Source organism: Bubalus kerabau, chromosome 3 (assembly GCF_029407905.1).
Source record: "Bubalus kerabau isolate K-KA32 ecotype Philippines breed swamp buffalo chromosome 3, PCC_UOA_SB_1v2, whole genome shotgun sequence".
NCBI classification, from domain to species: domain Eukaryota; kingdom Metazoa; phylum Chordata; class Mammalia; order Artiodactyla; family Bovidae; genus Bubalus; species Bubalus kerabau.
Genome location: NC_073626.1, coordinates 161,331,183 through 161,346,424, shown reverse-complemented (window position 1 = coordinate 161,346,424; position 15,242 = coordinate 161,331,183). Strand labels below are relative to the sequence as shown.

At 52.5% G+C, this 15,242-nt stretch overlaps 1 protein-coding gene across 5 annotated transcripts; it reads right to left on the bottom strand.

The window, feature by feature from the left end:
* Nucleotides 1–89: 89 nt before the first annotated feature.
* Nucleotides 90–8,022, bottom strand: DNAJB2 (DnaJ heat shock protein family (Hsp40) member B2). Of its 5 annotated transcripts, XM_055573545.1 has the most exons (10): nt 7,883–8,022; nt 7,532–7,633; nt 6,733–6,842; nt 5,603–5,656; nt 5,298–5,420; nt 4,333–4,425; nt 4,024–4,126; nt 3,765–3,835; nt 2,713–2,919; nt 90–1,612 (listed from the first exon to the last, which is right to left on the bottom strand). In XM_055573545.1, the coding sequence occupies exons 2-10, from the start codon at nt 7,594–7,596 to the stop codon at nt 1,602–1,604; spliced, it is 837 nt and encodes a 278-aa protein (XP_055429520.1). In that variant the 5' UTR covers nt 7,597–7,633; nt 7,883–8,022; the 3' UTR covers nt 90–1,601. The 5 variants fall into 5 exon arrangements, with proteins under 5 accessions (XP_055429520.1, XP_055429517.1, XP_055429519.1 ...); XM_055573542.1 differs by lacking the exon at nt 90–1,612 and having other exon boundaries at nt 2,432–2,919; XM_055573546.1 differs by lacking the exon at nt 90–1,612 and having other exon boundaries at nt 2,781–2,919; nt 4,024–4,098.
* Between the last annotated feature and the right edge of the window lie 7,220 nt (nt 8,023–15,242).

Below are 15,242 nucleotides of genomic sequence, written 5' to 3'. Positions count from 1 at the left end.
ATATAGGTCCTTTGGCCATTGAGAATGAAGCCCAGTGCTTACCCCCAAATGGAAGAGAGAGTTGGAGGCGAACCACACTGCCCTGCATGAGGATGGAAAAGTGCTTGTCCTGTGGCTGGGAGGGCATCTCTGCAGGTGTCTGAAGAGACAGGATGGGGGAGGTACCTAGTTTTCACCTCCCTGGGCCCTGGACCCTGCGTGGGGCAGACTTACGCCACTCCATGCAAGAGAGGCAGGCTTCTGACACTGGATGCTAGCCATAAGCTAAGAGGACCTGTGGAGGGGGTGCTCAGTCTCTGGGCCTCGGGAGGAGGTTTTTAGAGGTGTTTCACCACATGTCTCTGGCTTTCTGTTGGCCTCAGCTTTCAGTCCAGTCAGATCTGGTCCTAGCTGTGCTTGCAGACCCTGCAGTAGTTGGGTGGTGGGGTCCTGCATTCGGAGAACAATAGCTGCCTGTGAAAGCCCGCTGTGGGGCCCCCAGAGGTGAGGCATGTGAGCACAGCCTGGGATTCCACACCATATTAGGGGAGGGCCGCCTGGTCAAAGAGGGCACTTCTGCTGTCAGCCGGGAAGGCTTGCGACCTCTGGATGCCTGAGAAATAAAGGGAGGTGTGTCACCCGCTGGCCCCACAGGGTTGGCCGGCAGGAAGGAAGCACATAGGACACAGCACACCACCAAGCTCTCGAAACTCAGCTTTATTGACTTCCAGTGTTTCCCTCTTGGTCTGAGCTCAGCCCAGCTGGCTTTGATAGGTCACTGAGACTCAACGGCACAGGGGCTGGCAACACCCCGGCTCCACCACTTCCCTCCCCGGCCACTGGGCTCCCCAGGGAGGGAGGAGGAGAGGCAGCTTCTGTGGTGTTGGAGAGAAAGAATGGGCAGCAGGGTCAGAGGCCAAAGGAGCCATACAAGCAGCAGCATGCCTGGAGCACCCATCATACGCTGATTCCAGCCACACACACACACACTCACACACCCCAGAGCGCTAGGGTGGCCTTCCACCTTCCAAGCTCTCACCAGCCCATGCCCATCAGCCCTCTTGAGACCACGCCCTGCTCAGCCAATCCGCCCTGGCTCATTCTCAGACCCCAGGACTGCCCACAGGAAAATAACGTCTCCCAGGTGCCTCAGGGCCTTGATTTGTACACTCTAACCCCAGCACTAGCAAGAGGTATCAGGGGAAACGAAGCTCAGGCCATTCCCCCTTCATCCACATTCTTGCCACCCCTGCCAGGGACAAATCAAATGACAAGATGTCCCCATCTCACAATGAGTTAACAGGCCGACCAGAGCTGGAACTACATATCCCAAGATGCACAGCTCCGTTAACTGCGCACCACTTCCCCCAAGCATGATCTAACAGAAAGGAGGCGAGGTGCGTTGCATTCTGGGACTTGTAGTCCCCAGGAAACAGCACCAAACACCCTGGGACGCGTTTACAGGCTAAGCCTACCTCCCACCCGGCCCCCGCCCACCGCCCAGGCCCGGCTCTATGCTCAGCACGGGTGAGGGAGAGGGATGGAGGGTCCCCTCCCAGTGCACAGGGTTGGGCGCTGTCCTGTTGGAACTGTGCAGCAACTCTGGGTCCCGGACATCCAGCTCAGAACACATCTGGGGAGAGAGCGGGGGTGGGGTGACAGGAGAGAGGATCAGCCGCAAGCCGTGGAGGGCAGAGCTAAGCATGCAGCCCTGGGCTAGCCCTGTGGCCTCTCCCTGAGCCCTGAAGCATGGTGCGGGACGATGGGGTATGGTCCCTCCTAGACCTCCCTCCTGGGGCACCCTGGCCCTATCCCCCCTCTCCAGGGTTAGCCGGCCTCACCTCTGGCTAGTCCGGAGGCTGGGGGCAGGCTGAGGCAGCAAGAGGAAGGGAGGAGGAGTAGGCTCCGGTTCTGAATCTGGACGGCCGAGAGGCTCCCGCCCCACCCAGCTAGCCTCCCCGGAAGACCTTATGGCCCTTCGGGCCACAGCATCTTCCTCGCCACAAAGAGGCCTTCTGGGGAAAAGGAAGAAGGGAGTCCCAGCCAGGCAGGAGGCAGTGAAAGCAAGCGATGTAGCTCGCGGGGAATTGCAGAGAGAAGAGTGCAAGGGAGGAGAAGCAGCACCAGGAGGGAAGGAACAGAGACGTCAGAGCTCAACACTGCGCACGGAAACCAGGGTGGGGGTGTCTGCAGCAGACCAGGAGAGCTGTGGCTGCCCACTCTGGCTCAGAGAACCTCAGGCCAAGTCCTCCTTCCTTGACATCATTCAGCAACACAGGTGGCAGAAGGCCTGGGCATGAAAGACCTGACCCAAGCCACTAATGCCCCTTAGAAACTCCCCGTCTAATAAGAATTAAGTTCATCCTGGCTCCTCAGGCCCTCCCGCTGCCCTGAGGTCCCCCCACCCTGGACTTCACCAGGGACCTATCAGCCGTGGGCTGAGCACAGCAAATCCACGCTGGAGGGAGGGGTGGACCTGGGAGGGGGCACCGAGGTGGAAAGGGTCTCCTGCAACTCAGGCCATGCCCTTCTCTGACCAGGACTCCCAGTCCCCCTGAATTGGGTGGGCTGGGCCTGGTGATCAGAGGATGAGGCAGCGTGTGGCCTTCTCCTCCGGAGAGGGGCTGGGCTTGGCTGTGTCACCCCTTGCACCCTCATGGGGCTCCCGCATGCCTGGATCGTGGTTCTGGGCCTTGGGCTGCCCCTGCCGTCGCCGCTGTGCCCCCCGCCCACCTGCCGGTTTCTTCCCAGCTGCCTCCATCTCTGACAGGCTGTAGGCCATGGCAAGCTGCAGGTCCTCGTCCTCTTCAGAGAGGCTGCCGTCAAGGGGTCGTGACACAGGGGTCTGCTGGACCTGCGTGGCCCCTGACCTGGAGGTGACAGACTGCTGCTGCTCACGACGGCTCAGCTCCAAGCCCAGGGCCAGGTCGTCTGGGATACCTGCAGGAGTCACAGCCACCATGAGGCCCTTTGATCCAGGCCGCCGGAAGCCTGCCAGGTGGCCTCATGCACTCTGGCCACTCTCAGTCCCTCCTTTGGAAGTGGGGGTGCATGCATTTTGAAACCTAGCATGGTTATGAGCATGGCCAGTTATTCAGATTCAGCAGGTACAAGCTGTCTCTTTGGGCAAATTACTCAATCTCACTAAGCCTCCCTTTCCTCATCCATAAAATGGGAATGACAAGAGTGCCTACACCTTCAAATGGTTCCAGTGATTAAATAAGACAGCTTGCAAAGTGCCCTTATTAGCACACAGAGCTCCCAGAGTCAGCGGGCACCAAAAGGTGACCATCCTGTACCGCGTGGCATTGTGGGAAGAAGAGGTCAGCCCCAGGAACCCTGCATCCTGTAGTTTCATTCCTGGCTTCACCCTTCACTAAGTAGGTCAAAGCCTCGGGCGTGGGGCTACCCGGGAGTTAGGACCGTTTAGCTATGCTCAGGCTCCATCTCTGCAAATGAAAAGTAGGGCGAGTGCAAACTGCCCTGCTTTCCCCTGGTTCCTGTAAGAATATTGGGGATATGGTGGTGTGTGTGCAAGGGCTTTGAAACTAGTCACATGCTCTGCAAACTCCAGGCATCCCAACTTATGACAATGGTGACTAGCGGGCACTCTGAGAGCCCACGATTCTGTGTCCCGGCCCCCCTACCCCTTCCCCGGATCACCATCTCCGATCCTGCCAGTCTGATCTCCCTGGCCCAGGGGAGTTCAGAGAGGAGTAGGTTGGGGAGGGGGCTCTGGGGCCTTGGGCTTCCTGCCAGGGATCAGTGGCTGGGCCCTTCCTCACCATTGATTGTGACGGACTTCAGCTGCCCATCCTCCTCCACTTCTACCCGCTCCTGCCCGTTCTCCATGATCCTGTGGGAGACAGCACGGTTCACTGGGCAGGCGGGCCTGAATCCTGCGGGAGTCTGTCCGGGCTCCGCACTGCACTGGACAAGACGTACTGGGCTCTGCCCTCAGGGAGCTGCCTCTTGAGTTGTCTGCAGCCCCCCCACTGCCACTTTACCCTCCAGCCCTGGCATGGTCCCAGAAGAAGCCCTCACCTGCGTGTGGTGATGCGGCGTCCTTGGACAAAGGTGGTGGACGTAGAGACGGAGCGAAAAGCACCAGCCCCAGGACTGAAGGAGAAAGACGAGGAGGAGAAATCTGGCATCGGGACAAGGGGGGTGGGGGAGGAGGGGGCATTAGACAGAGGCTGCACCCGGCAGGCAGGCTGTGCTCACAAAGGGCCGAGAACCTCTGTGAGGCAGGGCTCTGGAGACATGAGAGAGAAGGCGTGGGAGAACAACAAGCTGAGGTGAGGGGCTGCAGGACTCCAAACGCTTGCAAGCATGGGAAAGAATGGCACTTACCAGAGTGCCCAGGAAAGGAGGAAGAGAAGGTGAAGAAAGGGCCCGAGTGTCGGGAACCCCGGTTCTGAAGCTCTGAGAAGGGGCCCAGGTCATCTGCAATGAGTAAGCAGATGAACCATCATCTGGTGAAAAGATCCTCCCCCGCCCCCCAGAATGTGTGAACCCTTCTTTTTTTTTTTTTAAATATTTATTTGTCTGCACTGGGTGTAAGTTATGGCATGTGGGATCTAGTTCCCTGACCAGGGACTGAACCCCAGTCCCCTGCATTGGGAGCACAGAGTCTTAAGTCACTGGACCACCAAAGAAGATCCTGAACCCTGCTTAATCTTAGTCTTGAAATAGAAGCTGCTAAGCAACTGGGTACATTTCAGCTTGGACTGATTTATAAATCAAATTCATTTTTAGTATTATATATGAAAAAGTTCCCTGGTCAATTGCGGCCACCGTTAATACAGGAAGGCGGGCAGAAGGAACATCTCCTTCAGTTTTAGGCATAAGCCTGGTGTGATGTCAGGCAGACGCTCTGCCATCTGCTGTGTGACTCTAAGCAAGTTATATGAATGTGCCTCAGTTCTCTCATCTCTAAGTGGGGATAAAGTTATCTATCTCCCAGGGTTCATTTAACCATTCAAATAGGTAGCGTCTGTTGTTGTTTGTAATGGCATTATCACTGTCCCATGATGTTCTGAGTCTTGCTTGCATGGCTGTCACTGTGGAGGTTTAACAATGAATTACTGTTGTTATCATTTACGTAAGGCGAGTCTCTGAAGTGTCACTGTAAGGTCACGCGGGTTCTGGCATGTGTGAGATTCTGTCCCAGCGCTCACTTGGATCCACCCCCACAAAGTCTTCTGTCTGTGGAATTCTGTTTCCCTCTCAGCCTCCTGCCTAAGGCCTCCCGGCTGATGGAGGGCGGGCCTGGAGGGAGAAGTCCAGCTCGTCAGACGCCCACCAAGTCCACTCACCAAAGAGCTCTGCAAAAGGGTCTCCACTCCCGAAGAACTCCCGGAAGACCTCCTCTGGGCTGCGGAAGGTGAAGGTGAAACCAGGCCCGCCACTACCAGCTTCCGCGCGAGACGGGCCGGTTCCTGGAGGAAAGGCAGCATGGGGAGAGGGCTCAGGGCAGGCACCCTGCCCTGAGTGAGGGGACCCCACCCGAGGCTCAGAGACTCCAGGAGCCTGGAGTGAGAGCAAGAATCCACTGCAGAAGACTGGCCTCCCTATTCCTCCCTGACCCACTTCTGTCCTGGGGTGTCCCCGCTCCACCTACCTGCCCCAGTCAGCCCTTCCCGGCCATAGAGGTCATAGATCTCACGCTTATGCTCTGAAAAGAGAGACTGGATCATTTCTCCCTTCCCCTGGGATAACGGCCACCTCCCCCCACCCCCAACTTCCAGGGTAGGCCTGTCTGAAGACTGTCCAGAGACTGACACTTGGGGGGCAGGAGGGTGAACAGGGGACATGAACATGGCCATGGTTTTAGCAGCAGCTCAGCCCTTCACATAGGGGATCCTTCCCATCTGTAAAATGGACACAATAACAGCATCAACCTCATAGCTGCAAGGATTAAATGAGATAATCCACCTAAACTGCCTAGCACAGTCCCTGACACTCAGTGCTTCATAAATGTTAACTAATGATTACTGTGTTATCATTAATCAGGGCTTTAACCTAAATGTCACAGCGACCTTCCGTGACTACCTAACAAAATTTGGTGCCTGTGATTCCCTATTCCCTATCACATCACCCTATTATTCCTTTAGAATAACCTTGTCTCTGCGTTTACTTGGTTAATGTCCATCTTTCCTGACCAGACTGTGATAAACCCATCAGGGCAAGGACATATAGCCTGTTTGTCCTTCATTGTTCCTCTGCCCAACAAGAGCCTGGTACCTTGAGCACTCAGTGAATATTTTTTGAATTAATGAATGAAAGACCTGGAGTCATATTCCTTGAGCAAGTTACCTCACTTCTCTCAGCCTCAGTTTTCTTGCCTGCCAAATGGGATGATAAATCCTGTCTTGAAGAATGGCTATGAAGACTCATGGAGATTACACCCCCTAAGGCCTGGCTCAGAGAAGGCTCAGCATACCTTGGTTCCCTGCCTTGCTTCCTTCCCCTTATCAGGACGTATGCTGCAACTATCAGACCCTGGGGAACAGACACTTAGACAGGGGATCAGGGGAAAAATAAAAGGGTGCTTGGCACAGAGTAGGTGCTCCTCTGAATTGAAACAAAGAATTCCAGAGTCCCTGTGAGAGAGAAGCACTTAATTGCCAGGTTGAAAGAGGCATGGAGGTGACGAGGGTGGTGGCAGCATGGCTTTGGGAAGCAATGTGATGGGCATGACGTGGGAGTGACAGGTGCTGGCCTGCCCTGACCCCTGACCCTGGCCCTTACTGTCGGACAGCACTTCATACGCCTCGGCCACCTCCTTGAACTTCTTCTCAGCAAACTCTTTATTATCTGGGTTCTTGTCTGGGTGCCACTGTAATGCCTTCTTCCTATACCTGCAGGAAGTCGGTTCAGAGAGGAGGGTCAGGGGACAAAGGCAGGCACTTCCCACAAGGAAACACAATGACCCATTTCCTGTTAGCCCACCATAGCCCTTCCACCACTCAGATCCGGGTCAGCCCCAGCTGCTAGGGCTGCCTCTGCAGCAGTGTTTTAATGGAGTCCCTCTCTCTCCCCTCTGCAGCCAGTGCTAAGACTACATACTTGTATCAGCAGATGATAACCTGAGAGTGAGAAAGTCCCAGCCCTAACCCTTCCTTGGGGCTAGCTTGGTCTGGGGTTGCAAAGGACGGTAGGTACATGTGTCCATGGAGGGTACGGAGGCTGCTGGTCCCTCCTGGTCTCAGTGCTTGAGCATGTCTGCACTGCATGCTCAGAAAGCCCACACTTAAGAGGCTGGGGGATGGGGTAGGAGTGAAGACTGAGGGAAAGGACGGGAGGGTGCACTGGAAAAAGAGCCCACACTGCAGCTCCTAAACAGAACTTCTCCCTACACATTTTCCCCTATTTATCCAGGGGTTTCCTTCCTCCCTAACGGGGGTCACTCTCTGAGGAAGCCTCCCACCCCACCCCAGCCCTTTCTAAGGACCTGGCTCTTTCCGCACTGCCTCTGAAGGGCCCGGGGGTGGCGGCTGGGGGGTGGGGTGGGGTGAGTGGCTTTCTGATGCACGGCGGAGGCACTTACGCCTTTTTGATGTCGTCAGCGGACGCACTTCGCGGTACGTCTAGGATCTCGTAGTAGGATGCCATGGCAACTCGTTAGTCGTCAGGCGGGTCTCCTTGAGGGCTGCGGGGTAGAGAAGGTAGAGTCAGACCCGAAAGAACCGAGAGCCCCTCCCTGGGGCTGAAGACCCCCTCAGGGGGCTGCAGAGCCCACTGGCTCTCCTCGCGGCTGGTGACTAGACTCCTTCCGGCAGCCTTATCGGCCCTGGCAGGCGGGTGCCACCGGCTATCTCGGGACTCAGAGCCGGGGCGCCCTATCGCAGCCCGCAAACGCCAAGGGCCCCCCAGCCTAACCGGGGCCCCCCGCCCGCACCTCCTCCGCCAGGAGTCCCTGGCCTCCAGCAGCGCCCCGCCCCTGCCCCCCTCCGGGAACCGTCTGGCACCGGCTGCCCGGCTCGCGGCTGCTGCGTAGGAGGCGGCCGGCCCAGCTGTGCGCGCAAGCGTGCGTCAGCGGCACGGAAACTACTAGAGACCCAGAGGAGGCCGGCTCGGCCTGTCACCTGGGGGGTGGACTGGGGGCCGTGCTGCTGCAGGGGCTGCCGGGAGATGGAGGCGGAGCCGGCTATTTTGGGCTTGCACCAGGACAACGTCATCCCCAGATGGGACCTGGGAGACAGCGGCAGGTTCCATTCAAGCGTGACGCATTCGCCAACAAACAAGCCGCCCAGCCCCTGGCCCCTCTGTGGCCTTCCTACAGACAGGCTCGGTGACTCGGGGAAAATCGCCACCTCAAGGGCTCACAGACTCCCCTCGGGGCCTGAATCCTCCCCTTTCTTCAGATCCCTGCTCCAGCGCCATCGTCAAAAGAGGCCGCCCAATTTTCCTGAGTAGGTCAGACCTGCCTCTCATAGCTGTTCTTGGCATATTTCCTCACACTGGTCAGAGATACAGATTAGCATTTGTTTATTTGACTGACATTCACCTCCCTAACTAGGATGTCAATTTTGGAGGGTAGAGATTATGTCCTTTTTTTCCTCTCTCTCTCACTAGAGTATTAAGGACAGTTAGTGGGATTCAAAAATAATCCGTTGGATGATTAAATAATGAACAGATGGGAACATGTTGTTAACGGTTTTGACACATTTGGGGTGGGGGCAGAAAGAAAATTCCCCAAATTTGAGGTTTTTCTTTCCAAAATGATCCTGAGTAGACCTCTTCCACTTTAAAGTGATTTCTAGCCCATGGCCTCATGGGAAATTGAGAGAACCTTCTAGAACTGGCTTCCACTTGCTATCCAGGCCAATCCACAAACATTAATTGAGTATGTTATATATTGTAGATGCTGCCAGGATGTAAAAAGAAGACTGTGGCCCAGTCCCTAACTTAACAGAGCTCCAACCTAAGATACCATCCCAGCAGTATAGACCACTGGGAAAACCCAAGGCTTTGGAAACAGACAGACCTGGTTTTGCAACCTGGTGCTACTGTGTGACAGGAAAACTTCTAAGGACTCGTTTTTTTCCCCCTAAATACAGGTAATGCCTAGGGCTCTTTGAAAGTCACATGAAGTATAGTGAATAGGCGGTACAAGTGGGAAAGAATCCACCTTCAAATGCAGGAGACACAAGAGATGCAGGTTTGATCCCTGGGTTGGGAAGATCCTCTGGAGTAGGAAATGGCAACCCACTCCAGTATTCTTGCCTGGAAAATTCCATAAACAGAGAAGCTAGCAGGTTACAGTCCATGGGGTCGCAAAGAGTCAGATACTACTAGGCACACAGCACAGGCTCTTAGTACAAAAACTCTGACATCATTACAGGCTGAACAATAATGGTTATGTGAATCCAGTATTTTAAGCTGGGTGACCCAGAAATGCTTTCATCAAAGAGAAGGGCTTGAGCCAGACATGAAAGCAGAGCCTGGAGTGCATTTGTCCGGTTTTCCTGGCTGCTCACAGTCTCTGAGCCTCCTACCTACCTACACCTGGCAAATTCCCACTGTGTAGGCTTTGATGGGAAGCAGGCCACTACTTGCCACAAAACCTGACACTTGCTCTCCCAGACTCCCTGGCTCCAAGGGCGCAGGCAAAAGCCAGACACTCTGCCAGTCGGGAGGGCCAACTGGGAATCTCCAATCTGGAACAAGTCACAGAGAAGCAGGGGCAGTTGAGAATTCATTTCTACAGTGGTGGCAGCAGAGCCAGCAGTGGCCTCTAGTGTCTGGAGGAGGGAATGTCAACCTCAATGCCTGGGTGGGAGGAGGCCTCTCTGCAGTGGATGGAGGAGACAGGGGTCTTTTAGGCAGTCTGCCCCATGCCCTGACCTTGACTGTGGTACGGACTGCCCAACTTCCCTTGATGGCTACCTGTTTGCAGAGTCTTGTTTGGCAGCCCTTGTACTGATACTGTATGCTACCCAGTATCTCTCCAGTTGTGTGTGTGTGTGTGTGTGTGTGTGTTGGATGGGGGTGGGATTGGGTGGATGATTTCCTGTTTTGTTTTTTTGTTTTTTTGTTTTTTTTTTTTGCCAGAGTTTCTACTGTTTCCAGTCTTGACTGACCTTGGTATAAGAGGAAGGAATCAATTAGGTTCAGTCTGTTCAGTCACTCAGTCATGTCCAACTCTTTGCGACCCTATGGACTGCAGCATGCCAGGCTTCCCTGTCTATCACCAACTCCCAAAGCTTGCTCAAACTCAGGTCCATCGAGTCGGTGATGCCATCCAAACATCTCATCCGCTGTCATCCCCTTCTCTTCCTGCCCCCAATCCCTCCCAGCATCAGGGTCTTTTCCAATGAGTCAGTTCTTCACATTAGGTGGCCAAAGTATTGTAGTTTCAGCTTCAGCATCAGTCTTTCCAGTGAATATTCAGGACTGATTTCCTTTAGGATTGACTGGTTTGATTTCCTTGCAGTCCAAAGGACTCGCAAGAGTCTTCTCCACAGTTTAAAGGCATCAGTTCTTTGGTGCTAAGCTTTCTTTATAGTCCAACTCTCACATCCATACATGACTACTGGAAAAACCATAGTTTTGACTAGACGGACCTTTGATGGCAAAGTAATGTCTCTGCCTTTTAACATGCTGTCTAGGTTTGTCATAGCTTTTCTTGATTAGTTTAGGTCACTCCAAAGTCTTCCAAATCTCTTTCTTTTTACTTCTCTTATCTCAACAGACTTTTGTCTAGCACTTACCATGTATGTGCTATTATGTTAAGACTAGGAATATAAAGAGGTTTAAGTTTCAGTCCCTGTACTGAGAGAGATGAAAACCTTGTTAGGGCACAGACAAATGACAGCTGAGGGGAATTATGTGGAACACGAGTAGCAAGCAAAGGGTTAATTTCCTTTGTTCACAAAGGATTCCAACAAACTTATGAGCAAAGACGAGCAATGTATTTTTAAATGGGCAACGGGCACAGAAAAGACAGTTCACAGAAGAGAAAGTACTGGCTTTTAAATATGGAAAGCTGTTCAATCTCATTCATAGTAAGAGAATTATAAAGGAAAGCTGCAAGAAAATACTTTCACTCCTCAGATGATTGATGCAGATCAAAAAGTGTATGTTATATGGGCAAGGCTGTGAGCACAGGAGGTCTCATACATTGGTAGTGGGAGGGGTAATTTGGATATAACTTTTAAAGAGAGCAGTGTGAGGTATATATCTAAATTAAAGGCGTGTGCCCTTTGACCCAGTAATGCCAATTATAGTAATCTGTAGTTGTACATATGTGCAAAAAAGTATGTGCAAGTGTTGCAGCATTCTTTTCAATAGCAAAGAATTGGAAATAACCTAAATACTACACCATTAATAGCAGACTGGTTAAATAAGTAATGATACAATGCACTATGGAATACTATATTGTCACCAAAAAGAATGAGGCATATATATATGTAATGCTATGTTATTGTTAAGTGAAAAAACAAGATGTAGAACAAAGTATATTTAAATGTGTGCACACATTAGTATACATTAGTGTGCACACTTCAGCAGTCTGAAAGGAAATACCATAATAATAAAAAGCATGAACAATGATGGCTGCCAAGAGGGGAATAAATGAAGGGGACTTATTTTTGCTGTTTGTAAATCTCTTTGGTACCTTTTGAATTCTGAAGTGTGTGTACATAATAACTGGTCAAATGCACATGTAATCTTTTAAAATCTAGTTGGGGAAATGGGATATCAGAAAGAAGCTGAGTGCTACACTACAAGGCGATCCATGCCAAGTATCAAATGAGCAATAGAGACAGAAGAGAGAGACTCTAGAGGAAGGAGAGGTCTCGGAGCTGGATGGGTTCTGGATGACTGTGACCTAAACTGGAAGGAATGGCAACAGTGAGGCAAGCAGGGGGAGGGAGGCTAGAAGGGAATGCAACTTTGGAGGCAGGCATGTTCCTGACACATCAGAGGTAAGGGAGAAAATGTGTTGGGTGGAATCCAAAGTTGGGGCTCTGTCTCTTGTGTCTGCCTTCAGGAGGTAATTGTACCCTGGCTTTAGAAGCTTCAGGGATGAAAGCATTCCCCTACACTGAGGGAGTCCTCAGGAGCTGAGCTAGATGGGCACTCCCAGCTACCCCATGGAGATCTGGGTTGCCACCTCCCACACCCACACCCAGCCCAACCTAAGCCTGCCAGAACTTGCCCACAGAGTTACTAACTGGGAGGCCTCACCAGATCCGAGAGGAGGTGGTCCTCCAACTACCCAGAGTGGGCTGGCTGGTACAGCCATCAGGAGGGGAGCCTGGCCACCTCTTTGGTTGCCCAGCCATGTTGGCAGGTGAAGACCTCACCTTTCTCAGGGCCTTCCCTCACCTATTGGAGGTCACTTGTGGGGAGCTTTTGAAGCTTGGCCCCAGAGACGCCTTGGCCCTTGTTCAGCCCTGGAAGCTGGGTCCCTGCACCGGCCCCCCCGCGCCCTCTCCCACAGTGCCTGGGCAAGGGAGTGTCAAGCGTCACCCCCTCCCTGCCTTCGAGGCAGCTGCGTCACCGTCTGGGCACCGGGGACCTGGCAGGTCTAGACGAGGTGATCTCTGGAGTGGTGCCCCGATCTATTGCAGGTGGGAGGAGAGAACACTGAAGAAGAGGAGGCAGCAGTTTTGGCCAGACTGACCCAGGTTTCAATCCCCACTCCTCCACTTCCTCGCTGAGTAGCCTTGTGCCAGTCACATGCCTTCTCCAGGCTTCTGTCACCACATCTATAAAAGAGGCATTCATTAAACAGATTTGAGAATCTAATATGTGTCAGGCAGCATTCTAGATCCTGAGAGAAGAATAGGCCTTGTTCCCATGGACCTTCCAGTCCAGTGGGTACAATAATTATATTTACCTCAGGATTAAAGAAGGTAGTATTGGGCAGTCCCTGGTGATCCCATGGTTAGAATTCCATGCTTCTACTGCAGGGGCATAGGTTTGATCCCTGGTCATGGAACTAAGATCCTGTAAGCCTTGAGGGGTGGCCAATAAAAATTCATTAATTAAAAAAATCAAGAAGATAGTATGAATGTGGGGCGTAGTATATAATAGGTGCTTAATAAACAACAATTTTTCTTGGGTTTTAAAAGCTCCTCAAATAACCCCTCTTCCCTCCCCAAGTTTGAATCCAGTTGATAGAAAGACACAGGATAGAGATTTGAAATTCAGCCCTTTTAGAGGGGAAAAAAAAATCAATAAAAGCAGATTAGAGGATACGGCTGAGCTAGCTATTCAGCCAAAATGGGTTTCAGAATAATTAAATGATTCTCCGAAGCCCATCGCATAAGTAGACACACAATTGCAGGCCTCTGTCTTCCCAGGACAGAGCTTACCTGTCAGCTGAAATCCTCAGAGAGGCATTGAGAATCTTTTCTGTCTCTGAGAAAATCATTGCAAAATAGAGGGAGGAAACTGTTGGGCCGGGTGTGCCTGTTTTCTGCTCTAAACTTCTCACCATCGTGGTGCCGCCACTCCATCCTCTAATTACAAAATAATTATTGAGACAAGAGACAAGAGTGACAGGGACAGGTGAGGGGGACTGTATGGGGAAGGGGAGGAGTCACTTCCTTTCCAGTTTTACCTGAGTGGCCTCCTGGGCTAGGCCCAGGTGCAGGTGTGTGGAGGTACATGTTTTATTTACCTCGTTCTGAGAATCACCCACCTTTCCTGCCCTGGTTTGTATCTCACAGGCTGCACCCCCTTTTTCCTAGGTCTTCTCTTACCAACTAGTGCATGTCTTGGTTCAACCAGTGGGAACCACTGGCTGGAGATTGAGGGTGTAAGGAAAGGCGAAGCCAGTCTATTTCTCTTCCCGTCAAAATCAGAAAGTAACTCAGGTGATGCTGCGTCTCCTGCATGGCTCTGGTATAGTATAGTGTTATTTGCTCAGTCATGGTCTATGGGGTCGCACAGAGTCGGACACGACTGAAGCGACTTAGCAGCAGCAGCAGCAGTCCTACTCTTTGCAACCCCATGGATTGTAGCCCGCCAGGCTCCTCTGTCCATGGAATTCTCCAGGCAGGAATACTGGAGTGGGTAGCCATTCCCTTCTCCAGGGTATCTTCCTGACCCAGGGATCAAACCCATGTCTCCTGCATTGCAGGTGGATTCTTTACTGTCTAAGTCCACCAGGGAAGACCCTGACAAACACCCACCCTTCTCCCTGCTCCTGGTCCCTCTGAGTAGCTCTACTGTGGCTCCAGATGTCACCTGGTGATCTTGGCTCCAAAGCTCTGGCATCATCATCTCATATCTTGACTCTTCCAGCCCTAAGGGTGATAGCAGCTTCCTGGCTTTGCTGATTTTGGGATTTCCTTGCCAGCATCCAAGCCTGGGAAAGGGAGGCTGCAGGGAGGACAGTGCCAAGGACAACACTAGGCACTGCATCTCTGGGGCTGCAGTAGGGGTGGGGATTGCCCTAGTTCTAGACCTCCAGTGGTCAAACCATCCCTCCAGCCCAGAAGGCATTACAGAAAATCTACACACAAGGATTTGGGGGCAGTCGTCCGGTTGGAAGTTGTGCTTGTGGCATAGGTTTGAAGACAGGTTGTTTGTCTTTATCTAAAAGTGATCAGTGAGATGATGATTTCAGGGGGGTAGGCTCCCTCTTGACCCCCAGCCATTGCTCCATGGTTGCTGCCGCTGTGCCACCATTCTTCCTTAATGCCAGCTTCTGGACTCTCTACCTCTCTTCACTCAAATCTCCTGCCTGAAGAGGACAGGAGGGGCACTAGTGAGCACCAGCTCTGTCAGACACCTCTGTCAGACACCATGTCAAATCTCCTGGCCTCAACCAGGCTCTTGTTGCAGCCCTGTGTGGCTCAGACCAGCTTCACAATTTAACAGCGCCTCACCTCCTGGCCCCAGGTCTTCCCTGTTGACCCTGCCGCCCAAGTGTGTGCAACCTGGAAGTACAGGCAAGTTAATGCTTGATGCAGGGAAGATTTAACCAAGGCGAGAATGGAGCCAGTGTAGAAATTCCCCACCCTCACCTCCTCTCCTGCTCAATCTCCCAAGGAATGGTTCTAATATGCCATTTATCCCGCTACATCCTCTCCAGGATGAATTCTCCCTCCATCTCTGCTTTACCCACCTCAGCCTTCATTCTGCTCCCTGGAATGAAATCTGAAGTCAGATCTGCTTTCTGGGGAACCCAGGCTAAGATACTAGCCTTCTTATCTCTTATGAAGGAACCCACCCCCAGTGGTTTTCCCAAGAGAAAAAGACATTTGGGAGACAAAGAGACCGCAGCACTTTATTTAGGACAG